Raw genomic sequence first — 27022 nt, forward strand, 5'->3', positions numbered from 1 at the left:
GCGGCGGAACCCGCAAAGGAGAAAGCGTCTAAGTTTACACAAACGGAGGCCTTCTCCTTCGCGGGTAGTCCGAAGAGAGTGGAAGCGAATGCTCGTGACAAACGTGACAAGCATTCGCAGAAGCGGCCGAGGCAGCCCGCAAGGCCAGGCGTATAATAACCCCGAAAGCCGGTGGTAATGCCGGAAAGTCGGACCCCAGCCAGGGTTCCCGGAAAGCTGGGAAGGGTGGGCCTGAAAAGGCCGGCCCGTCCCGGAATGATGGGAACAAGGGGTTGCGACCAATGGTGGGCCCTCAGCAGCCACAGAGCACGGCGATCCAAGGAGAGGACCCTCCTTGGACAAAGGTAGAGCGGAAGAGGAAGAAGAAGGTGAATCCGCAGGCAGAAGTGCAGGACGCCAAGCCAAGGCGTAGGATGGCAGGTGCCAGGCGCGAGAAAGGTGACGCTATCGTCATCAAGACCGAACAGTCTAAGTACTCGGACGTCTTGAAGACGATGCGAAGCGACGCCAAGCTTGAGGGTCTTGGAGCCGACGTACGCAGTATTAGACGTACTCGTACGAGTGAGATGATCCTGGAGCTGAAGTGCCAGAAGGAACACAAGGGCGCCGCCTACAAGAGGCTGGCAGAAGAGGTCCTTGGTGAGGGTGTGCAGATGAGGGCTGTGACACATGAGGCGACTCTGAAGGTCAAAGACATTGACGAGATCACCGAAGTGGAAGAGCTCGTCACGGCACTGCGGCAACAGTGCGATGTGCAGGTGGCCGCCGCAGCCGTTAAGCTACGGAGAGGGCCAGCAGGGACACAGATAGCCATAGTTCAGCTACCTGTGGCGGATGTTAAAAAGTCCGTTAAAGTAGGAAGTATAAAGGTGGGCTGGTGTGTATGTCACCTGACATTCCACGAGCCACCAGAGGTTTGCTTCAGGTGTCTGGAACCAGGACACAAGTCGTGGGACTGCAAAGGCCCCGACAGGCGCAAACTGTGTAGGCGATGCGGCGCTGAAGGTCATAAGGCCCAAAGCTGCACGAGTCCGCCCATTTGCATGATCTGTACCGGGAAAACCTCGAAAAACAGACATACGATGGGTGGTTCAGGGTGCCCGGCCTTTAAGAAAGCCGCAGTGAACAGCAAATCACAGTGCAGGTAACGCAGCTGAACCTGAATCACTGTGATGCGGCTCAGCAACTGCTTTGTCAGGCGGTTTCTGAGTGGGAGACGGATGTCGCCATCATTTCGGACCCATACCGAGTACCCGCCGGCAACGGCAACTGGGTCGCGGATGGGACCAGGAAAATGGCGGCGATATGGACGACGGGTAAATACCCCGTGCAGGAGTTGGTGTCTACTACCTACGAGGGCTTCGTGGTCGCCAAAGTAAACGGGGTCTTCTTCTGTAGCTGTTATGCACCTCCGCGGTGGCCGATCGAGCGGTTCACGCAAATGCTGGACCGCTTAACGACCGTGCTAACAGGGCGAAGGCCGGTGGTAATAGCGGGTGACTTTAATGCCTGGGCTGTGGAATGGAAAAGCCGTTTCACGAACCAGCGGGGTCAGATCCTGCTAGAAACACTGGCCATCTTAGATGTCGACTTGGCTAACGTCGGTACCAAGAGTACCTATAGTCGAAACGGAGCGGAGTCAATTATTGACGTGACCTTTTGTAGTCCTGCCTTAACAAGTAGTTCGAACTGGAGAGTAGATGATGGCTACACTCACAGCGACCACCTGGCGGTTCGCTACAGTATCGACTACAACAAGAGCAGACAGCGGATAGAAGAAGAGGCGGCTAGGCCAAGACCAAGCCCTCGTAGGTGGAAGACATCATACTTCGACGAAGAGGTATTCAGGGAAGCGCTCCGCCGTGAGCGAAACTTAATCGGTTTAGACGGCGACGAGCTGGTAGCGGTGCTCTCACGTGCGTGTGATGCGACCATGCCTAGGCGAGTCCACCCTAGAAATGGGAGGCCACCGGCTTACTGGTGGACCGACGCGATTGCGGATCTGCGCCGCGCCTGCCTACGGGCTAGGCGGCGGATGTAGCGAGCACGATCAGAGGAAGAGCGAAACGAACGGCGGGTGGTGTTCGCCGCTGCAAAAGCCGCGCTCAAGACCGAGATAAGAGCAAGCAAAAAGGCCTGCTTTGAGGGTCTCTGTCAGAGTGCCAATACGAACCCGTGGGGTGACGCCTACAGGATCGTTATGGCCAAGACGAGAGGTGTGATGGCTCCTACAGAGCAATCTCCAGAGATGTTGGAGGGGATCATTGGAGGACTTTTTCCGCGTCATGATCCTAGTCCTTGGCATATTTTCGTAGGACAGCCGGGGACTGGGGCTGGCGATGAGGAGATGGTCACCGATGTGGAACTTGCGGGGATAGCTAAGTCCCTTAGCGTAGGTAAGGCCCCAGGTCCGGACGGAGTTCCGAACCTGGCCTTAAAAGTAGCTATTGCAGAAGCTCCCGAGATGTTCAGGTCTGCTATGCAGAAATGCCTGGACGAGGGAGTTTTCCCAGAAGCTTGGAAGAGGCAGAGCCTGGTACTATTGCCAAAGGCGGGGAAACCACCCGGAGACCCGTCGGCATATAGACCAATATGCTTCATTGACACGGCGGGGAAGGTGCTCGAAAAGATCATCCTCAATAGAATGTTGAGGTTCACCGAGGGCGTAAATGGTCTCTCGAGCAACCAGTATGGCTTCCGGAAGGGGAGGTCCACCGTAGACGCTATCTTGTCGGTTACAAAAACCGCCGAGAAGGCACTCGAGCCTAAGAGGAGGGGAATTCGCTTCTGCGGGGTAGTGACTCTGGATGTAAGGAATGCATTTAATAGCGCCAGTTGGGCTGCTATTGCCGATGCGCTCTTGCGTCTGGGGATACCGGAGTACTTGTACAAGATTCTCGGAAGCTACTTCCAGAATCGCGTACTAGTTTACATCACGGAGGTGGGTCGGAAGTGCTTTCACATAACTTCAGGAGTCCCGCAAGGTTCCATCCTGGATCCGGTGTTATGGAATGTCATGTACGACGAGGTGTTGAGGTTAGAGTACCCAGTGGGAGTGGTGATTGTCGGATTTGCCGACGATATTACGCTCGAAGTCTACGGTGAAACGATCGAGGAGGTGAAGTTGACTACCGACCACTCGATCAAGGTTGTGGAGGCGTGGATGCGGTCCAGAAAACTGGAGCTGGCTCACCACAAGACAGAGGTGACGGTTGTTAACAACATGCAGTCGGCGCAGCAGACGGAGATCAGTGTAGGAGAGTGCACTATCCTGTCGAAGCGCTCTGTCAAGCACTTGCGAAGCGCAAGCTTCTGGCTAGTGTTGCTACGTCCATACTTAGGTATGGCGGCCCGGCGTCTGGTACCGCGCTAAGTACTGAATGCTACCGACGGAAGCTGGAAAGTACTTACAGGCCTATGTGTCTGAGGGTTGCAAGCGCGTACCGTACCGTGTCACACGACGCTCTCTGTGTCATTACTGGTATGGTGCCTATCAGCATTCTTATCAGTGAGGACATGGAGTGCTTCGAAATGCGCGGCACAAGAGGCATACGCAAGACTGTCAGGATGGCCTCTATGGTCAAATGGCAGCGCGCGTGGGACAGTTCCACCAAAGGAAGGTGGACCCATAGGTTGATACCGAGGGTAGATAGTTGGATTAATAAGCGCCATGGTGAAGTTACATTCCACCTGACACAGGTCCTTACAGGTCATGGTTGCTTCCGACAGTATCTACACCGTTTCGTGCATGCGGATTCTCCCGAATGCCCAGTGTGCAATGGTTTAGAGGAAACGACGGAACACGTTTTGTTCGTGTGCCCGCGTTTTCGCACAATGCGTGACCGCATGCTTGCCACATGCGGGGAGGACACAACTACGGACAACTTGGTCCAGAGAATGTGTAGGGACGAGATTAACCGGGAGACTTTTTCGGAATATACAATCGAAACGTCGGGCGTAGAAAACATGCTTTAGTTCTGACCGCTCTAAAGACTGAAAGCCGAAAAAGTCTCCCGGTACGAACTCCCAGCAGTCGAAAGCATCCAAGTTAGACGAGATTAACTGGAATGCCGTTTCAACGGCTATCACCCATATCGTCTGGGAGCTACAGAGGAGGTGGCGCGTGTACTCGGAGAATGGCTAGTCCAGATGAAGTACAAGAGGTGGTCCAGGGGTTCGAAGTCGGCTTCGTAGGTCATACCGGTGCCCTGCGGTCGAGATCGACCCTTACAGCGATTAAGTGGCCGCGGAGAGGAAGTCCCGGTGGCGGTGCTGTCGTGGCGTCAGTCTACTGGGTTGGATCTGAGCCCGCGGTTGGGAAGGGGTCCCCGGCAAGGGTCGGGGTAGGTGAGACCCTGCTGTCTGCAACCTACGGATGCATCTGATAGGGCCTGAAGGGTAGTGATACCCTTCCTTACGGGCAGGTCAGATCGGGTTGCATGTGGGCATCAGTTCTTGATGTCCGCTCAGCAGTAGGGCGCGGGCGGGGTTGACCCTGCCCGCCTTCCGAGGACAAAGGGAGTGGCGAGGACCACTCGGGATACTGGCTAAGCGCCAGCATGCTGTCGTGATGGACTCTCCAGAGCGAGTCATCGATGTTTGCTGCTACTAGGCTACGGCAGCTAACCTTGAGGGTGCGATATGCACTAGCCCCTCTCTGAAGCAATACCTTCTTGGTGGTTCCGGAAAGACGTAGGGTTTGGCGACCATAGGAATGTGTTTTAGTGGGTCGAGGAGAGAGTAGTCCTGGCTTCTACCGGCGTTGTAGAAGACGGCCTTAACCCCACACTACCCTAACCTTCCTGTTAGGGTGTCTGATGAGCAGATTTATCCCCCTATGATTTAGAAGGAAAAAAAAAGACCCAGAGGCTCATGGCGGCGCATCCTCAACAACGAAATCAAGCAAGTCGACAGAATTTTGACCTGGCCAGGACGCTGGATGCCAGGACAGACGCTATTTGAGCCGCACCTCCTTGGTGATCAGACGCTGTAGACTTTTTCTTTTTCTTTGTTCTGGATCGACAATTTCTTTGTCTACCATTGCATGAAATCGTATATTGTCAGGCAAGTACAATAATGCACTATGCCCAGAGAAGTCGAGAAAGCCTTACCACTAGGCTAACTGGAGACGCTGTAGACGTACCAACTCAATCTAGCTGTCAGCTCAAGTCAGAAGGACAACAATGCCCAGGCTGCACTACCAGTAATATTACAGGCAGTTATATTAATGCCAAACTATAAATGTGTTGCGGGAAACATTCAGTTCTTAACTTGTAAGACACTAACAGATCTTCAGCAACACACAGACATTGTATATGTAGGGATATCACTTTGAAGAAGAAGAATCAGTACAGAATATAGTTTGACCATCTTTAAGATAATAGCAACCTGTGTGCATCAACTGTGAGAACGGAGCGCAACGAACGGTAACAAAGTTCATCAAAGCCACTGGTAGGTATGCATTGCAATCGTCGGTGGTGAATTCTCGTCCGTCCACCGCTTCGCACTGGGTTGGTCCCGCCGTGCGCCGCCGTGCCGTGGCCATCATCATCATCATCATTGAATCGGATTCGCTTCGGGGAAAGATCCGCAATTGCTGATAATGCGCACCGCAGCGCATCATTTACGGAAGAAGGAGACCCCGCAGTGCAACAACGAACGAACGCGAACGGGGTGCGATATGGCACGAGTAAGTCTGGAGCCGTAGCCGCAGCCACCGCCGACGCCGCATGGTCCTGGCGCATCGAGATGGAAGCAAAACAGCAAGAAAGCGTTCGACCGGGCACCACAACCATCACCACCACCACGGGCAAGGACGGCAACGATACTCTGAACTGATGATGATGATTGCGATGATGATTATGATGGAGCGAGCGTGGGAGACACTAATGGCAAGGTAAACAGAAGCAAACAGTTTCAGTCTCTTAAGATTAAAGGGACCAGGGTGGCGGGGTGTTGACGTGGCAAAAGGCGACAGATAGTGATATTGGGATCAAGTTCTGCTGAAGTGTTTTGTATCGATTTATGCGAAGTGGAATTGAAATACTCTATCAACGTGATGGAGGAGTCTTTCGGGTACTATACAGACCAATAATGTCTTTCGAAAAAATAGCAATATTTTAAGTAGATGCTTCTTGCATAGATTGATAAAAAATCAAGTGTACACCTGAACTTGTAGAATTCACGTCCTCTATTAAAGTTACATTAAGGAGGTTTTACGAGGAATTAGTGACGGTTAAAGTGCATTTGAGACTAGTTAAAGTCGGGGAGAAAGAAGGGCGTTGGGAATCGTATGAATTATCCAAGGGTATTCAAGAAGTCCCTTGTCTATGGATAATCAGCTCTACATACTTATCAATACTATTAACAAAGTTCATGCTTACACATGCATCCAACCATGTTTGGTCAAGTAGTGAGTTCAAAGACTGTTGTAGGATTCCGAAAACTCCTTGACACCTTCTGAAATCTCCGGAATCATACCAAAAAGCATTGAAACCCCTCTTAAGTCCCTCTGAAAAACAATGAAACACCCTCCTGAACCACCATTAAAACCCTAAAACCCATGAAGAAAATGAAGAAGCGTTTGGCCCTTACAGATGTTATTAGCTTATGTGCTGTAGAGTTGTCTTGTTTTATTCCAGAAATGTTCATTTAGGTATATTGACTCTTACTGAAGTATTAATTTAGTAACATTATCTGGGAAGACAATTAGGGATTCAAAAACAACCACTTCTTCTCAAGAACCATTATTCTTCATTCCAAGAGCTAATAAATCATAATGATAACCACAGAGAGCAGCAGCAGCCAGCTCAGATTGAGCAAATACCCCCAGGGTCACATTCCCGCGGTCGGATGATTCAGGCACGTTCGCCCCCCCCCCCCGTCCGTCAGTTGTCGATAGTGGAAGTGGAAAGTTCACAAAAGGGTCCTACTGTGCACCGAAGAAGGTCAACGGGATCACCACGAGCGTGAGTTCCCCGACTCGGCTGGCTCTAGGCAAACAGGCAAACATACTTACTGGAAATAAACGATATTTCACTCAGCATAATCCACCGCATGGCGAAGTAGAGGTGAACCTGGATGTACCGTCCGATGCGGTGATGTAATTTGATCGTGACATCACGAGCGCTCTCCATAATCGCATCCGGCATGTAGGAGAACTGCACCGGCTCGCTGCTGAAGTGCTGGCCACCGATGCTGAAGTAGACCTTCGCCTGGAGGAATACCTGCAATTTTCAGTGCAAACAAAGAGAAGTAGGAGATGAGTCTCTCTTATATACGCTCGGTGTGTGTTTTGTGTAGGAAGGGGTGGTGGGATGGGGGGGTGAATTGCTAGAGGTGGATATTAGTGTGCACGATGAGTATAGTGAAATATAAGATTTATTGCTAATAAAGCTGGTATCTGTTTGCTGATAAATTATCGTTTGCTCTGCACATACAAAATCATTCGATGGGGATCCATGTTTAAACAGATAGCGAGTGAGAAGAAAAATAACAAAGCTCAACCAGTAGTAAAATTACACGCAAAATTTTAAAACCATGTTTGTTATACTATTTTTTTCAAAAGTCGTAAGTATTCCGAAACAGTGCTGCAATTTTTCGACAGGCCGTTATGATAGCGATATTTTGCTTTTTTCATTTTCTCCGTTTTGGTTTTCCTGTCAAAGTTGCTTTCCGATCAGCAACGCGGGAGCGAAATGAAATAGGTACTCACACTCGCACGCAGCGTGCTGAAAGCGAGAGCTGACAGGGCTAAATTTCCATTCAATTTTCTGTAGTTGAGTGTTTTCACCCGTGCTAACGTATAGGGCACTCACTCTCACAAGCCACCGCTTGAGACGAATGGCCTTTCAGCATGAGTAGTGTGTGGATGATTGGGAATTGATCTTGTTGGGTCGCTCACGAATGGAGCTCTCGGACTCTGTCAGTTCTCACATCGAGGAACTGAAAACGACCGCCGCAGTCATTCATTTTCAGCTGAAAAACAGGCACTGAGACTGATAGTTTGCAGGACTGTTCCGAAATATTTCTAAAAATCCTCCTCGCAGGGATTTCTCCGGGATTATACCAGGTGATTCACCCAAAGTTTCTCTCGGGTACTCTTCCAATTTTTCACGTAAGATTTCTTCCGAAGTAGTAACACCTGATCATTTTCATAAAGAAACTCACAGAATTTCTTCTAGAGGTTTTATTGGAATTTCTCTTGTTATCTTATGTTTGAATCATTTATGGCTTTAGCGGTCGTTGACAGTAGAGTACAGTAAGAGCAAGGGAGTAAATATCACAGCTTAACATTTTTTTGTCTCAGAAGCGAACTTATGTGTCTCTGACAGGTTTTGGGTCGCTGAATCCGAGTCCGGCCTCAGATTTGCTCCAGCACGTCACAATTTTGAGCTGTACCTCAATTTATAGGGAAAAATGGGTGATTTTGGGCTTTTTTGACTGCAAGCTATGGAGCATGGAAATATTTTTTTTTTAAGCAATCAAAGTGTTAATTGATCAATTAACATCAACATTTCTTTGCTACGAATGTGTTTGAGATTTATACGTCGACAGGTCAGATTGACCTCCAACGATGAACAAGCCAAAGAGCTGATGTGAACGGTGCGGAAAGTGCAGCCACAGTTACAACTACAACACCCGCAACAGCAGCCACAGGACCAGCTCCAGCAGCAGCACACCAAGAACCAAGGGCGTTGTGGAATGCGCCTCCACCCTGAAGAACCAGTGCAGTACCGTAAACCGGGGTCAAATTGATCAGCGGGGCGAAATTGATCATTTGGGTACTACATTGTAATTGCATACCAGGAACTTCTAAGCGTCACAATGATCTCAAACTTTTTACCTCATCTAGTTCATAAATGTCTAGAGATGAGTTTAGAGTTTTATTTGTTCAGAAAAAAGTTAGTTTTGCCTTATTTTTTTTAGGAATTTGCAATGTGTTTCTCACTTAGCTGAAATCTTCGCTTCTAAACAATCGATTGTCACTAGGACTTCCCGTAAATTTTTTGTTTTAACATTTTTGTGGAGCCTTGGTTGGAAAGTTATGAAACTATTCTGAAAGTTCTTTTTTTGACAAAAAAAGTCATTTATTGTAACAATAAACACTTATTTCAAAGTAAATTGCCTAACTTTAGGCGTTAAGGGGGAAATTTCAAAATTTAATTTTGCATTTTAAGTGTCAAATTCACAAGTTGTAAGAGTTTTGACGCGTTATTCGGGTTTAGAAAAGCAAAGTTAAGTGGATAAGGGGTTTTATATTTTTAACCTATGCTTAATTGTATACTGATCAATTTCGCCCCAAAGTGGCATCATAAATTTTTTGATTTTTGAATTAATTTAACTAAAAGTTTAAACTTGTTGAACAAAATTCTGTCACATGGTTTCATAGAGATCCACTGGGTACTGATTTTACAGAAATTCTTTTGGCAATATTTGAATTGTCACTCATGTTATCCGCAAAGTTGTTTTAAAGTGATCAATTTGACCCCGGATTACGGTACCTAGTGGTAAATATGGTAGTCCGTGAGTAAGTTACCTTTAGATTTAACATATGGACGACGAAATGATTATTGATAGCAAAAAAAGTTTCGCATCACCCTACAATGTGATTATTTCAGGACTTAGAGGCACAAATCACTTATGACCACCCTAATTTGCTTTGAAAATGCAACTCGTACTCACAACCTAATTGGTTCTAGGTTTACTTCATTTTCCCTCCTTATTTTGGATGATGCTAAACTTTTCGGGTGCTGCAATACCGAGTATTGCCACGATTCCATATTATTGGCGGGTAGTGTATATTAAATAAGGTAGGGCCCATATAGCCGAGGCGGTAAACGCACGGGTATTCAGCATGACCATGCTGGGGGTGACGGGTTCGATTCCCGGTCGGTCCAGGATCTTTTCGTAAAGGAAATTTCCTTGACTTCCTTGGGCATAGAATATCTTCGTGCCTGCCACACGATATACACATGCAAAATGGTCATTGGCAGAGGAAGCTCTCAGTTAATAACTGTGGAAGTGCTCATAGAACACTAAGCTGAGAAGCAGGCTTTGTCCCAGTGAGGACGTTACGCCAAGAAGAGAGAGAGAGTATATTAAATTAAGCTATAATTTATATTATGAACTCAATCAACTTATAGCTTTAAAGTTGAGAGGAGTAAGAGATAATTTCAAATTTCGGTCTAAGTTGTGTGTGGTGTTATATTTTGTCCAAGATTAAAAAACACAATAATAACTACTCTTATAGAAGTTATTAAAGTGATAGCCTTACTTGTTGCTCCGTGAAAAAGGTAATATGTTGGACCAGTGGTTATAAGGTTGAACCATAACGCGGGCCAAATTGCGGTTTGTCGTCAAAACCGTGGACCGCAGAATAAAAATCATTATATATTTAAATTATTTAAATAAAAAATATTCAAATTCAGAAACCTACATTAACAGTTATAAGTGTAGAATTAGTTTAAGTTAAAATACACGTTAATGAAAAAAAATAATACAGTAACAATAATTGATATGCAATCAACTAAACATGCCCTATTCTTCACATCACAACAATTTCCAAATCTCGAAAATAGATAAGGTACTCCGGGGCAAGTGGGACCTAAAAAAGTGCTTATTTAGTTTTGTCATGCCAAAAATTTCTGAACACAAACTATTAAATAAATTACGTAACACATAAAATAACAATTCGCTGGGAAACAGCTTGATTTAAATCTAGCAGCTCGTGCAAAATAAATTGATTTTTTAAAACAAAAAGCATCATAAAGTTAGATGACAAAATGTTTTGAAACTTGCTCTTTATATTACATAGTTGATGAATCTCGCTAATAGGAAATCTGGGGTTTCGAGATTTTCAGTAACATCTTCTCCCTTACATAAACTTACGAAATAATGTTTTTTGACCATCAATTTTCAAAGGGCGGTTTTACTACTTTTATTTATAATGGACGGTTCCTGGATGCTCATAAGAACCCATTATGCAGCGTAAAATGAAAAAAAAAAAAAATGGAAGATATATAGATAAGAACATGAAAAATACATACTCTCTAAAAAAAAATTACCCAAAGTTTTACCATTTTAAACAAGAATTTCATCAGCTTAATAGAGGTAATCATTGATTGATTGATTTGTCTTTATTAAAGAGACTTTCAGCCCTTGGCTGGTTCGTCTCTATAGAGGTAATCAAGTAAAATTCAATAGTATATTATTTAAGGTGCCAATTTTTATTGACTTTCGTCCTAATGCCATCTCAGACTGGACGGAAAAGATGAGATCAACCTAATAAATTGTGTTTGTTTATTCTCATAGGTCTCACTTGCCTCAGGTAGCGAAATGCACTGGGGCAAGTGAGAGTAGTAAACTCAAGGTAATAAATAAAAATCATTTATAACTTTTTCGCTTAAATTTATTTGCAAGAACTCCAAATATTATCCTGAAACTGAAAAAATATTTGTAGAATAACAAATCTATTTTCAAACGACGAATATAGTAGAGCACGTCAATCTCACCTAGTGAATTTAAAATTATATACATATGTACAATAGTAACAAAAACGATCTCTTTATGGTCAAACTGCCCTTTGAAGTTTTGTGATTTTGAAAACTAAATCAACAGACATTGAATGTACTTTCCTCAGGAGCTGAAATTTTGGTTTTGAATCCCACAAAATTGAAACAGGCACTATATAAATAATTAACATTTTTAAAGGGGGAAAAACAGTCGAGCCCTATCAAAACCTTCGGGTCAATCAACTTTCTTTTACATTTAACTTATGAATGTACAGTGTCACATCAATTCCACATCATACCTGAAAACTTTGCAAATACCTATCGACGGAATTTGAGGACGAAACTTTTTGACTAAATTTCGTTGCGTAATTGACTACGATACATGGATTTTTTCAAGCTTGTTACGAAAGTTAATTAGTTTGATTAAATTTCAATATTTGTTTGGTGTGCAAGCAAAATCAGCCGCTTTATCGTAGTGTAAACAATCCTTGATAGCAAGCGCACGAAACTGAAGTGAGCGAGATTGAAATCAACACGATCGGGAGAAATTTTGCTTGCAAAACGCAATGACAGCGGCACATCCGTTGAAGACCTCCCCGCCACATACAGATCGAATCCAGCAGAAGGTGTACGTTCGATGATCTACGCGGACGACAATCGATCGCTCCGTTTCGGAAAAGTGCCTCGAAACAAAAACTGCCGAAGATCACGTGTTACAACTGGTAGCAGAGAGGATTGATCAGCTTCTCAATTACAAAGTAGGTGACTAAATTGGATGTTTATGTGCAAAGCTGATGGCCGTTTTTTTGCGACTGATACGGCAACATACACGAGGCAAATCTATCGAGTTTCATAACCCCACTTTTACGACAATCGCCGGAGGGGGAACCACACCACGCCGAGCGTAGGACACCTGCACCTAGCACGACGATCCGGTCACAATAATCTGGTGGAACTGTGAAAAGCAATAATAACATGTAAGTTTAAGACAAAAAAATCCCGGAGGAAATGTACGCTAACCTAAATATTCGCCATAGTGGTTTAAACATCTCGGAGACCGAAACGGAGATCTAACCGGCGGACACTCCATTAGACGGATGTTACGTTTAAGTATGAGTTAAGAATATTACGTGTAGAAAAATTAGAATCGACTAGCACTGTTGTACGAATCACCTAACAAATTCGCAAAGCTGGCGAACGAGGACGCGAGCAACGTTTTCCGTCGTCGTCGCATCGGCAGTCCCCACACGCAAAAACGGCTACGCTCAAAAATGTGTTCGGCCTGCACATTTTTAGTAAACATCCATGCCGCACATGATTGTGTTGGAAACACATATTTTTTTTAAATTGCTGGTACGCTCACATGAGCATGTATCTTGCAATAATTTCGACATGGCAACCTCACTGGGTTTATAAACCACCTTCAAATACCGAAAAATATTGATATTTTGCAAAAATGTGATCGAACGAGCAATTTTAAAAAATGTGTGCGGCATGGGTGTGAACCAAAAATGGGAGTTTTTATTTTAGAGAGCATGGTGCGATCGGGCCCATATAGCCGAGGCGGTAAACGCACGGGTATTCAGCATGACCATGCTGTGGGTGACGGGTTCGATTCCCGGTCGGTCCAGGATCTTTTCGTAAAGGAAATTTCCTTGACTTCCTTGGGCATAGAATATCTTCGTGCCTGCCACACGATATACACATGCAAAATGGTCATTGGCAGAGGAAGCTCTCAGTTAATAACTGTGGAAGTGCTCATAGAACACTAAGCTGAGAAACAGGCTTTGTCCCAGTGAGGACGTTACGCCAAGAAGAGGAGAGGAGGTGCGATCGGTCGGATCGGTTGGCACTGCGATCGAGCGTTCTTTTTGCAAACGATTGAGTGTTTTAGTGCCGGTGCAAGAAAGAAGTTTGATTGACCGCCATAGTCGATTGGCATTCTGGTAGCGAACGATTGCGTGGTGACGCACACCATTGCCGAGAAAACATCCGGACGTAGAAGGCATCAAATGGTGAGCGAGACCCTCTCGAGTGCTAAGCAAAACCTCTAAACCAGATCCCAAATCACTGCAGTTTGTCATCGACACGTGGCCAGACGGTGCCAAAGAGAGGTTTACGGCATCTCCCTGTAAACAGCAGCGGGCGCAGATTCGGATTATTCGTACGGTGAGTCACACTACAGAAAATCGGCTGGAAGCTAAACTTTGTGCGTTAATAAGATTAGCCGCTCTCGAAGCCGACGGGCCCCACCGATCACGTGAGGAACTTTTGGCATCAGGACGGGGACAAAACGATCAACAATAAGCACACCGTAAAAACCATTGTCTTTGGTGACGTTCGTGACATCAGCGGAGAATTGGGCGGTAGGTACGATTGGCAGTGCGAACAAAATGGCCGACTAACTGGATCCCAATTACAGGCCACCGATCACGGCACCGCAGGAGCTGCATAAGAACCTCGTGGCGACTGAGGTTGGCTTTAGTTGCATTACGGCAAACACAACCAACGTTGGGTAAGTTTAGCGGAGAATGGAGTGTGAGCATCCACTAACCCGTGGAACGACAGGGTTTTTTCGTTGCAGTCTCAAATCACTTGGCACACTGAAGGAAACTGAGCCACAACCAACGCCCAGGGGTTCTCAACACGCTCGCGGTGGATCAGCCCAAGCAACACTGGAGTTTTGCGTTTGGGGCAATCGAAGGAAACCGATCTGCGGCCACGCAGTCGCGGAACCCCCGGCTGGGATTGACTTTCGGTGGACGACCCAGGTGGCACAGAAGCTGCGTGCGCCAGAGGGCGCATAGCGCTGACACCCAGCAAGAATGCGTCGTTTTGCGGGGTTGGAAGCGGCAAGAGCATGATGGCCGGTGCCGTGAGTACCGTATATTAGTTTAAGTCAGTATGTGTAGATAAGGTACCCCGGGGCAAGTGTGAGCTCTACCAAGTCGGGACACTTGCAACACGGACCGAAACGGAGGTTTAACCGGCGGACAATCGATTGGACGGAGGCGCAACAGCGCAACGCTCTCCACGATTGCTTCGGGAAGTGGGAGCCAAACCAACACTAAGCGAGAGCCTTCTGAAGAAAGTTTGGCAGAAACTCTGATCGAAAATAAATCTAACCTTTTTTCGGCATCTTAGATCGGCATTCACGAGGCCAAGCTGCTTTTCGAAACGATACCCAGTTTCCCACGAGGCCTGTCGTCAAGTGATCCACAACAGCAGATCCTGCGAGGCGAGTTTCCGTGGTCGCTCATCCTGAATCGTCGCGTGTTGGCCGCTGGCTAGCAGAGAAGAACTCGTCTGATCGACGAGAGGTGGGAGGTCTTCTGGCAATCCTGCAGCGACGAACGAAGCGAACGGATGTCATTCCGGAGATGTAGAATCCCAGCTGCTTCGCCGAGCAAGCAAGAAGATCGATTGGTGCACCCGTGAGTAACAAAGATGTTGTAGGGAGTGATGTTCTTTCACTAGGAGATTAGGGGCTAGCCAGAAGCTTCCAGAATAAGAAGGAGGGAATTAATAAAATGTTTGCACACTAAAATTATGCTTTGTGGCGTTATTTGTGGTTAGCCGGTCCGATTCTTGCCCTTTCCCACTCAGCAATATTGCTTCACAACAAGCTTTATAAATTCCAAACTCATTGAAATCCCAATCCAAACAAACTAAAAGACGAAATTTAGATAGCACCTCGTATTTAGTAAAATCTGCACTCAAAATCTCATCAAGAGTTTGTTATTTTGTCAAAAGAAATACAACCTGTAGTATTTTGCACAAGCTCAGTAATAAATGCAACTAACTATCTTGTAAAACTTATCAATATTATAAATTACACCTTTAAAATTCACAATTTAAATCTCCTTCGAATGGGATTAGATGAACATCCAACAAAAAAGAAGCAAACCCATATGCGACTGTTGAATCGAGCTCAGTTAAATGCCTACTGGCGCGGATATAGTCGAGTGACTCCGTAGCTTGAAGGAATAGAAGCGCCCGTCTAGCGAATTGGGTTCTTTAGGGGTACCCGGATTATTTCATAATCGGATTCTCCGCCCCAAAATTAGTCTAAATCCGAAATTTCATAATTTTTGGAGTCCAGGAACTATTTTTAAAATGCATTTAAAGTTTGTATGGGAAAATTTTTTTGTTCGGGTCGAACTGTCATTTTAGCGATTGAACTGTCATTCTATCCACGAAAGTTAAAACTGTTTTGTTAATTTGACCTTCAAAACAAAGGTATTGGAATCCAATAAATTGACGTAATACTCAGAAAAATGAGCTCTTTCGCTTAGGCTATAGAAAATAGCAATTTTTTATTCATTAAACAACCCAATTGGGAGTCGTGAGTCCGAGTCTCACCGGAGTACGTAAATTTCTTTTCATAATTCAAATCTCAATTTGTTCGTCGAGCACATCTTTTTGTTGTGAACATGAATGTCAGAGCATTTGCAACAGTGTAATTTCAACATGGCTTGGTCAGCCGTAGCAAAATAAAAAAAAACACATTTCTCCGAAGTTCCTCCTAATGTTTCTCATAAAGTTTAACCCGGGATATCTTTCACGAAAGATGTTTTGAAGTTCTTGGAGTTCTCCTGACACTCCTCCAAAGAATTTTACAGTAGACCTTTCAGCGATTTTATTAGAAGGTTGGAAAGAGGAATAAGCAAGAGCAATTTTAGAAGAAGTCTGGGAAAACAATTATTGATGAAACCCACAATGAAATTCGGGATGAAGAATCCCCAGGAGGAGCTCGAGCATTAATTCCGACTGGAACTTTGGGAGTTTTGTTTTTGTTTTTCAGTCCTGTGTCCAGTCTACTTCCTTGATTTCCTTGTTGATGCTGCGCCGCCATGAGCCTCTGGGTCTGCCTCTGCTGCGATGTGCTGCTGGATTATTATTGAATGTTTGCTTGCAGATTTCGTTTTCACCCCTTCGTAGAATGTGCCCTATCCACTTCCACTTCCGCTCCAAATTTCTGGGAGTCTGTCCGGCATTTTTACATAAGCGTACGCATATTGAGCGCTTCTTTAGACTTTAATCGATGTCACTCAAATTATCACCGTAGCTTCTGGGAGTCTACAGATTCAAGAGGTAAAATTCTGCATTTTTCAAACTGTCTATTTGTCATATTAATGTGGGCCAACCCAATACATATCTGCATTATAAACTAGGTTACTGTGTATACAGAAAAAAAACTCTTCCTCAAAAAACCAATCATCACTGGCCATACGGTCAATGCAAATCCATATTGGATCAAAACAGCTCATAGAACTCGCCCCTCTTTAATCCAATAATCCTATCAAGCGTGACTCCATCATCCCCGAACTCCCGAACCCCAAACCGCACCCTCACACTCACAAATTGCTCCAATATAACTCGGGAAACGGATGTTGAATCTTTGATCATCGTTTCTTTTACTCCCACCCACACAACGCCGGATGGTGGTGCCATATTCTTTCATTTTTTTTTCTCATCAGAGGAGCAAACTCAGTTAGCGCTGGTGCTGGTCAGCCAGGAGGCGGGACCCGGGGCTTGCGGGTGCGGAGCGCGACGAGGTCACCAGATCGATAGAGGATTATCGCTTTAATGGAGAAACTTATTAATTATGAGAAAATAAATGGAACAAAATATAAACGTATCTTGGCAATATAAGAAGCTTACGGCTCTGGGCTGGGGGCGTGCGAGATGGCGAGGGATGCTGAGCGGTGGGAGGTCAGGATCACTACTCCAATACGAGGAAGAACCGACAAAGAAGAGAAACGATAAGTCCTGCTTCTGCTGCATCGCTGATAATGCTCGGAGCCAGCTGGAAGAGGACTCTGGACTGATGCCACGCCGCCGCGCCACCAAGCGCTGAGTGAAGCAGAAAATTAGCACTAAAGCACAAGGTCTTTTCTTGGAAAATGTCATCTTATTATATCTTTAAGTGCTTTTTCGTTCTAATTTGAACGGTCGACGTTTGAAAAATAAAACAGAAGAGCGGAGAAAACAAGTCATTCGCTTTTTTTTATTGAGAGAGGGTGGACGGAAGTGGGTGCCCTTTGCGGGGTGGACGTTTCCCCGACCCGTTAAATAATTGTGTGTTCCGATGGAACTGGAGAAGACCAATAATCGCTTTTATCGGAGCTTTGAAGGAGAGGATGTGGAAGTTTGTTTTAAAGTGGGTTCGTTTTCAGTCATTTGGCACTATTCCGTATGCAGTTTTTCCTTAGCAAGCTACTGCACAATGCATTTAGAGAATTCTAAAATACCGTGTTTGTACTATTTGTACATATAGGCCCATATAGCCACAGCTGTAAAAGTGTAAGTATTTAGTATGGTCATGCTCAGGGTTTTGATTTCCAATCCGTCCAGGTACTTTTCGTAAAGGAAATTTTCTTAACTTGCGAAATGGTCATATGCAGAGGAAGCTCTCAGTTGATAACGGCAGCCTATTTAAACAAATAGAAACGCTCCATAGAAAATCAAAAAGCGCTCCATAAAGAAAGAACAAATGTTCCATGAAAATGTGCAATGTTACCCATAAATAATTGAAAACGTTCCATACTCTATAAAAAATGTACCGGTAAAACATAAAATTTTCTCATTAAAAGTGAAATTTTGCACCAATAAATAATACTGAAATGATCCATAATAAAATGCAAATGCTCCATAAAAAAAATGCAAATGCTCCATAAAAAAATAATATTGTACCCATAGAAAATTGAATATTGCTCCATAGAAAAACTAAATTGCACCGTAAAAAATTGAAATTGCACCATAGAAAATAGATGAATTCTCCATAAGTATTATCAAACTGCACCATAGAAAATATGAATTGCTCCATGAAAAATTGAAAATCCTCCATAGATAGCATATTCTCATAATTTAATTCGACAGGGCTGGATTGCTTTACATTGCACTGCTTCAGTGGTGCAAATGTTTAAAGTTATTGAGAATTTTTATTTTTTATGGAGCAAGTTCTATTTTATGTGGTGTAGTTTGATAATACTTATGGAGCATTTGTCTATTTTCTATGGTGCAATTTCAATTTTTTATGGTGCAATTTAATTTTTCTATGGAGCAATATTCAATTTTCTATAGGTATAATTTTATTTTTTTATGGAGCATTTGCATTTTTCTATTGAGCATTTGTATTTTGTCATGAAGCATTTCAGTATTATTTATTGGAGCAAAATTTCACTTTTAATGAGAAAATTTTGTGTTTTACCGGTACATTTTTTATAAAGTATGGAACGTTTTCAATTATTTATGGGTAACATTGCACATTTTCATGGAACATATGTTCATTCTATATGGAGCGCTTTTTGATTTTCTATGGAGCATTTGCTATTTGTTATGGTTGCAATAACCTTTTGCCGTTGATAACTGTGGAAGTGCTCCTAGAAGCTGAGAAGAAGGCTTTGTCCCAATGAGGAGGTTACTCCAAGAAGAAGAAGACTACTTGTACAAGAAATCATCATGTTCCCAATTCCCATTTGTAAAGCAAATTAACTCCTTCATTGTTCCGTCTACCGATCGCCTCCTTGGACTGGGTCGATTTTTGCCTCCTTGTGACACTCATTACCAACTCTTACCTCTACACGAGAAGAGCACATTCGTTTCGTACTCACTTGTGTACACAGCTAGGAGAGGAAAGTACAAGGACCAAACATAATCCACAGCATGGCAACAACAATGAAGGAAGCCTTAAGCGTGCATGCCTTATCGGCCCAAACGTGGTCTGGATTCCTGTTCCGTTGCAAGGTTTTCCCCCTGCATTTTTGTGTGCTTTTTTTTTGTTTTTGGTCCTCCTGCGTTCTTTGGCTTCCACCAACGCCGAGGACGATGACGACGAGGAAGAGGCATTTGTTTAATTCACCCTTTTTCACCGTTTCTTTCCATTGCCACCGCCGCTCCACCGACCGGGAGGGTCCTTTTGTGTAACCTGGCATTTTCCTTGCCATAGCGCATTGTGTGTGCTTCCTCAAGTGGGGTCGACTTTGAACTCTTTTTCCTCGGCTTTTGTCCCCCCACCCGCGTGACATGCCTTGAGATGGGCAGAAAGTGGCGAAGATGCTGGGGGTAAGACGCTCAGCAACAGCGACCAGGAACAAAAAAGTTAAATCCGAAGGAGCTGGTGCGGATGAGAAAGCACAACTCATAGGAACCAAACATTTTTCTACCGGCAGTGCGGGTTTGAATTGTGCGGGTTCAGAAGGACTTGTTGGAATGCAAATAATTTAGCTACTTTATCGGCGCTGCAGTCTTGGGGAATCAAAACGACTGTTTTAGATTTGTCCCGACGTTTCGACTCTGTTTCGAGTCTTCTTCAAAGGGAAACTGTAATGGGATCTTTATTGGTGGCATGAATTATGGGTAGTATTAGTTGACTTACATTCTGACTAGTCGCTTTTACCATGCAATGATTGCCAGCAGTGTTACATTGGTATGACTCAAAACAAATTAAAAACAAGATTGTACGGACACAAAACACATATAAACAAACTTAACAGGTTAAAAGAGTTAGGGCACACCAATATAGACACAGAGATGATAACACTAGGAGAAAAAACAGCGCTCATCAAACACTGCATCGACAACGATCATAGTTTCAACCTGGATCGTACTACAGTGATTGATAGTAGTAGAAACACAAACACATTGACATTTCTTGAAATGTGTCATATAGTTAACACACCCAACACTGTTAACCACCGCACTGACATTGACGGATTGAACACAACGTACGCAGCCATTCTCAAAACTATAGGTGAAACATTTCAATCCCAAACATAGCTAATGCATCCACCATCTTTGAACAAACCGTTACCGCGTTCACAAGTGCAGTGCAGTGCAGTACAGTGAAAATCAAGTGAAATCGCCCAAAAACTAAGCTACGGTTCACTTGACAAGAAATGTAGGTCAAAATCACACCACACGCTGTACCTATAATGCATTTATATATGAAAAATTAATTTCACAGCCGATGTATAGAAACAAACACGACACCGACAGTCCTATGTCAATTCTAACAAAAAGCGACTAGTCAGAATGTAAGTCAACTAATACTACCCATAATTCATGCCACCAATAAAGATCCCATTACAGTTTCCCTTTGAAGAAGACTCGAAACAGAGTCGAAACGTCGGGACAAATCTAAAACAGTCGTTTTGATTCCCCAAGACTGCAGCGCCGATAAAGTAGCTAGATTACACATATCAGTCGAACTCTCATAAGTACCGCAAATAATTTAGTTATTTGATGTGCAAGAACGTAAAAGCAATGAGTTGTTTTAACTAATGCGAAGCAATAGTTCTTTTGGTGTATACTGTTTTAAATTCACCATGGATGTGAACAACATATAGGGTAGCAGGCCACTTGGGCAGTGGCCGGTATTTTGGGCACTCTTTGCTATAACTCAGTCAATTCCAAACCAAGTGACTTGATATTTTGTACACCATTAGATACTATACGTATCTCGTCGCGTTCCAAAAATTGTGCCAATTGGTTCAAAATTGGCTGAGTTAAAGCAGAAAAGTGCCCAAAATAGGAGCCCTGCCGAGATGGTTCCACTTCCCTATACTTATTTTTAAATTTTGCTTGTATTGTTATCTCATTGATTTCTAACGTTCTGTTACATTTATCAAATAAATTAGTATTATTTTTATAGCATGATTAAAAGTGCAAAAATGGGTTTGAATTCACGACCTTTTGATCAGGAAGAACAATTGCAGCCACTCTACAACACAGTCTCACAAGGTGGAGTTGCGCAAACTCTGAAACAACTAATGTTCGAAGTTGCTGCATGGTTGTAAAATGCAAGTTTGTTTAAATTTTCACAAATTTCTTGTTAACTTGTCTGATTTCACTAATTTTCTCCTAGGAATGCTTGTTTACAGAACAGTTTCGTTGATTTTTTCACTGAATAATGTAATATAAACCCTTTGAAGTCCTTCTTAAGCCGACCTGAAACCCCCTCAAAAAATCCATCAAGCACTTTAAATCGCCTCGAAACTCACTTATATTCCCAGAAACTCCTAGAAACCCCCTGGTACCTCTTTCAAACTTTTTGGACATCCCTGAAGCGTTTACGAAACTGTCTAAAGCCCATTGAAATTACTTGCTATATAACTGAGCCCAGGAAACCCCTTAAAACCCTTCAAAGTATTCCTGAAACCTTTCTGAAACGATTCTGATGAGCTCTTTTACCCTCTTGGAATGCTCCTTAAACGCCTTCAAATGCTCTGCTACCCCCTGAAACGCTCTTTAATAGTTATTTATGTAACGAGTTGCAAAAAGTTGATTTTTTCAGCACGAGTCGTACATTTATCCAACGAGGCTCGCCGAGTTGGATAAATACGAAGAGTGCTGATAAAATCGAGTTTTGCAACGAGTTCCATACAACATTTTATGCAATGATTTTTTCATAATGCAACTCATTTGAGTTGCATAATATTCATAATGCAACTCAAATGACGTACGGGAAATAATAGCGAGTGGAGTTAAGAGAAGTTTATGGCGTACTCAGGGGGGAATGACAAGGAGAAGGGGAGGGATTGGTACTGTTTAAGACTTCCTAAAACATTTCTTGGGCATAAGTCATCGAATTTACATATATAACTTGTGTGTGCTTGAATGATTGAATGAAAGTCAATAGATAAGTTCAATGTTTGTTTAACCCTTATGTGGCCGACAGGTTACCCGGGTATCCAGCGCCCATTTAAAAAGCACGGTGTAGAAAAAAGCTAAAATTTTGTCGGACGCATAACGGTTAAGAATCTCTAAGAGCTCCCTTGAGTATAGATCGTAAGACACACAATCGTAAATAATCAAAACGTTCCGAATCCCTTCTAAAACCATTTTTAACGTTCACTTTGGAGCGCCGCTGAAATCTCCCTGAAGCTCACTGTAACGCAACTGAGAGCCTCAGAAACCTCCGAAAACACCTACATAACTATGTTTGGCTTTTCTGTCACGGTCAATTATAAGTGGGCTGATACGCTTTTGTTGGGTGATATAGTATCACCATAATTTAACCTGACCGAAAAGCCAACCATAGAAGCATAGCTCTGCCAATTCGTCGGTCGTTTTCACAATCACCTACATGACGTCTGCGTAACGCCTCTGAAATCTGCCAAAAATCCTATGAAGCTGCCAGAAATACCATTGAAATCCCCCTGAAACCCCTCGGACCCCATGTAACGCACCTGAGACCCTCACAAACCCCCAAAAACGCCTACAATCGTTTTGTAGGCGTTTAGGGGGGTTTGTGAGGGTCTCAGGTGCATTACATGGGGTCCGAGGGGTCATTGCCTAACGCCGATGACAAACCCCCACTCCACTTCTCCAGAAACTCCCTTGAGAGAACTCTGAAACCTTTAAATCTCCAGACCACTCGCTCTCCTTAAACTTCTTTGCAATCCTCAAACCCATTGAGGTTATAAACTGGGCAGACCCGATGCATTACCTAAATGGAGATTTAGGTGTATATCACCTCAAACGCATCTGAAACCCCTTGAATGACATAAGAATAGGTCCAAAAATGCCCTTGATGTCTTTGCTATGCTATGCTAATGAAACCGTATTAGCTTTTTCAAACGTCCTAAACCCTCCAGAACTCTACAGTTCCTCTGAAAACTCGTTCAAGATTTTCCTATGTAACTCTTTTAGGATTTTTATCGAAGAATTCCCTCAGTTATTCTGCACAAATTTTTAAAGATTCCTGAAAAAAAAGTGCTTCAGAGATTCATCTTAACTCTATCTCAAGAATTTATCACTGATGGTTTTCTGTAGAAATTCCTTAAGGAATTTCAAATTTTTTATAAAAAATCATAAATAATTACACCAGAGATTAGCATTGGAACTTTTTCAAAGTTTGGAGCAAGTCACATCAAGGATTGCTCCAAGCATTCCCTTAAGGGTTTCTCTGGGACATTCTAGTAGGGGTTTTACTAGAAGTTCTTCTAGGGATGTTTCTGAAAACTCCTGTATGGATTCCTTTGGGAATTTCTCTAGTGATTTATCTGGGAAAGCCTCCAGATATTCCTCTGAAGATTCCCCTGAAATACTTTTAGACATACTTTCAAGGGGTACTTGTAGATATTCTTTCAAATATTTCTCTTGAAGTTTTTTTTTTTTTATTATTCTTCAATCACTTAACCTAATTTACAGCTCTATTGTCCACTAGGGCACTGCGTGAGCGATTCCAATTGGAAGCTGTACATACACTTTGTACAGCGCCTAAATGTATTCTATTCTAATTCTAATTCGATATCGAACTGGTTGCCGTTGCGCTGCTTTCCATTTCTACACTATCATGGTAGAATGATGAGCACGAGGATGTTGATGTGTGGCTGTTGGTTGTTCTTGTTTCCAGTCCGATTGGGGGTCCATTATGGGTGGCCGTTCGCCGATGACCAAGTATCCGGGTTCATTTGAGCCATGGGCTCAGAAGAGGGTCAGTGTCAGCTGCTCTCAGGGGGAAAGAGCAACTGACGAAAGTGCCGGGGTTGGGATCGAACCCATGACCATCTGCTTATGAAGCAAACGTGTAGCCACTACGCCACGGGCCCTGGCATATTCTCTTGAAGTTCCTCCAGATGTTCCTCTAAGAGTTGAATATCCCTCCTCTCGAAGTCTCCATAGAAATTTCTCTGGGAATTCCACCAGGAATACATCTCTTAATCTTGGATTTCCTTCAGTAAATAATCTGGGAGTTTCTCCAGGAATTCCTCTGGGAATTCATCCAGGATTCCTCTGGGAATTCATCCAGGATTCCTCTGCAAATTTCTCCAGGAATTCCTCTAGAAATTCCTCCAGGAATTCCTCTGGAAATTCCTCTGGGAATTCTTCCGTGAATTCCTCCAGAAAATCCTCGGGGAATTCCTCCTAGAATTGCTCTAGGAATTTACCTGGGATTTCCTCCAGGAATTCACGGGGAATTCCTCCAGGAATTCATCTGAAAATTTTTCCAAGAATTTATCTGGAAATTCCTCCAGGAATTCATCTGGAAATTCTTTAATAAATTCCTCTGGAAATTCATCTGGGAATTCCTCCATGAATTACTCCAGGAATTCTTTGGGGAACTCCTTTGGGAATTGCTCCAGGAAATTCCCTGGGAATTTCTCCAGGAATTCCTCTGGGAATTCCTTCAGGAATTAATCTGGGAATTTCTCCAGGAATTCATCTGGGAATCCCTCCAGGAATTCATCTGGGAATTCCTTTATCAATTCCTTTGCGAATACCTCCATGAACTCTTTTGGGAATTTCTCCAGCAATTCCTCCAGGAATTCTTCTGGGAATTCCTTCAAGAATGAATCTGGATATTCCTCCAGGAATACCTCTAGGAATTCCTTCAGGAATTCTTCTGAGAATTCTTCCAGGAGTTAATCTGGAAATTCTTTCAAGAATGGCTCTGGAAATTTCTCCAGGATTCCTCTAGAAAATCCTCCAGGAATTTCTCTGGAAATTCTTTTAGGAATTTCTCTGGAAATTCCTTAAGGAATTCCTCGGGGAATTTCTCTGAGAATCGCTTCAGGAATTTTCTTGGGAATTTCTCCAGGTATTCCTCTAGGAATTTCTCCAAGAATTCCTCTGGGAATTCCTCCAGGAATTTCTCTGGAAATTCCTCCAGGAATTCCTCTGGAAATTCCTCCAGGAGTTCCTCTGGAAATTCCTCCAGGAGTTCCTCTGGAAATTCCTTAAGGAATTCCTCTGGAAATTCCTTAAGGAATTCCTCTGGAAATTCCTCCAGAAATTCCTCTGGGAATTCCTTCAGGAATTAATCTGGGAATTTCTCCAGGAATTCCTCTGAGGTATCCTCCAGGAATTCCTCTGGAAATTCCTCCAGGAATTCCTCTGGAAATTCCTCCAGGAATTTCTCTGGAAATTCCTCCACGTATTCCTCTGGAAATTCCTCCAGGAATTCTTCTGGAAATCCCTCCATGAGTTCCTCTGGAAATTCCTCCAGGAATTCCTCTGGAAATTCCTTCAGGAATTCCTCTGGAAATTCCTCCAGGAATTCCTCTGGAAATTCCTCCAGGAATTCCTCTGGAAATTCCTCCACGTATTCCTCTGGAAATTCCTCCAGGAATTCCTCTGGAAATTCCTCCAGGAATTCCTCTGGAAATTCTTCCAGGAATTCCTCTGGAAATTCCTCTGGGATTCCTCTGGAAATTCCTCCAAGAATTCCTCTGGAAATTCCTCCACGTATTCCTCTCGAAATTCCTCCAGGAATCCCTCTGGAAATCCCTCCATGATTCCTCCAGGGAAATTCCGCTGGGAATTCCTCCATTAATTCCTAAGAAATTTCTCGGGGAATTCCTCCTGAAATTGCTCCTCTGGAAATTCCTTCTGTAATTAATATGGGAATTCCTTCAGTAATTAATCTAGGAATTCCTCCAGGAATTCATCTGGTAATTCATCCAGATATTCATCTGGGAATTTCTCCCGGAATTCATCTGGGAATCCCTCCAGGAATTCATCTGGAAATTCCTTTATCAATTCCTCTGCGAATACCTCCATGAACCTTCTGGGAATTGCTTCAAGAATGAATCTGAATATTTCTCCAGGAATACTTCTAGGAATTCCTCCAGGAATTCTTCTGAGAATTCTTCCAGGAGTTAATCTGGAAATTATTTCAAGAATGGCTCTGGGAATTTATCCTGGAATTCCTCTGCGAATTCGTCTAGGAATTCTTCTGGGAATTCATCCAGAAATTCATTCCCTCATTCATATAAAACTTCTTTAAGGAATTCTTCTGAGGCCTCCTCTGGGAATTTTTCCAAAAATTCCTCTGTAAATTGATCCAGAAATATATCTGGGATTCCATCCAGCAATTCCTCTGAGAATTCATCCTGGAATTCCTCAAAAAAATCATCCTGGAATTCTTCAGAGAATTCCTCCAGGAACTCCTATGGAAATCCATTCGTGATGAAGATGAGGATTCTTCCAAAAGTTCCTGTGAGAATTCTTCCAGCTATTCCTCTGGTAGTACTTCCAGGAATTCCTCTAGAAATTCCTCCAGGAATTTCTGTGGAAATTCTTTAAGGAATTCTCTCAGGAACTCTTTTGGGAATTTCTCCAGGACTTCTTCTATGATTTTTTCAGGAATTTATCTGTGAATCTCTTCAAGAACTACTCTGGGAATTCCTCCAAAAATTCTTCTGGAAATTCCTTTAGAAATTTCTATGGAAATCCTTGAGGAATTCCTCTAGGAATTTCACTTGGAATTCCTCCATGATTTCCTTCAGAAATTCTCCTGGGACTTTCAACAGAAATTCTCTTGGAATTGCTATACGAATTTCTCTTCAAATGCTTCAAGGAATTCTTCCAAAAATTTCTTCAGGAATTCCTGTGGATTTTTTTCGTAAAACTTCTCTATGAATTTCTTCAGAATTTCCTCCAGAAATTTCTCTGGGAATTTCCATACGAATTTATCTGGAAATTCTTCAGAGAAATCCTCTAGGACTTCCTCCAAAAACTCTTCTGCAAATTTATCAAGGAATTCGATTGGGAATTCTGCC

At 43.5% G+C, this 27022-nt stretch overlaps 2 protein-coding genes across 3 annotated transcripts in view; one reads left to right on the forward strand and one right to left on the reverse strand.

The window, feature by feature from the left end:
* LOC109427861 (discoidin domain-containing receptor 2) overlaps positions 1 to 27022 on the reverse strand; it is a 961146-nt gene that overhangs the window by 177470 nt on the left and 756654 nt on the right. For both annotated transcript variants that reach the window (XM_062851500.1, XM_062851499.1), the window contains exon 8: positions 7019 to 7226. In XM_062851500.1, coding sequence (XP_062707484.1) covers positions 7019 to 7226 — 208 coding nt within the window. The remainder of the gene's footprint in view (positions 1 to 7018; positions 7227 to 27022) is intronic.
* Positions 9516 to 14377, forward strand: LOC134288798 (uncharacterized). Its single transcript, XM_062854678.1, has 5 exons — positions 9516 to 9525; positions 13573 to 13682; positions 13741 to 13879; positions 13936 to 13987; positions 14098 to 14377. Exons 1-5 carry the CDS (start codon positions 9516 to 9518, stop codon positions 14318 to 14320), a joined length of 534 nt encoding a protein of 177 aa, XP_062710662.1. The 3' UTR covers positions 14321 to 14377.

This window comes from Aedes albopictus, chromosome 2 (assembly GCF_035046485.1).
Source record: "Aedes albopictus strain Foshan chromosome 2, AalbF5, whole genome shotgun sequence".
NCBI lineage: Eukaryota > Metazoa > Arthropoda > Insecta > Diptera > Culicidae > Aedes > Aedes albopictus.

Bases quoted from the DNA above. Each gene is read 5' to 3' on its own strand.
- LOC134288798 (XM_062854678.1), top strand. The intron at 13,880-13,935 runs GTAGGTACGATT...TCCCAATTACAG, and splicing joins CATCAGCGGAGAATTGGGCG to GCCACCGATCACGGCACCGC. The intron at 13,988-14,097 runs GTTGGCTTTAGT...TTTTCGTTGCAG, and splicing joins AGAACCTCGTGGCGACTGAG to TCTCAAATCACTTGGCACAC.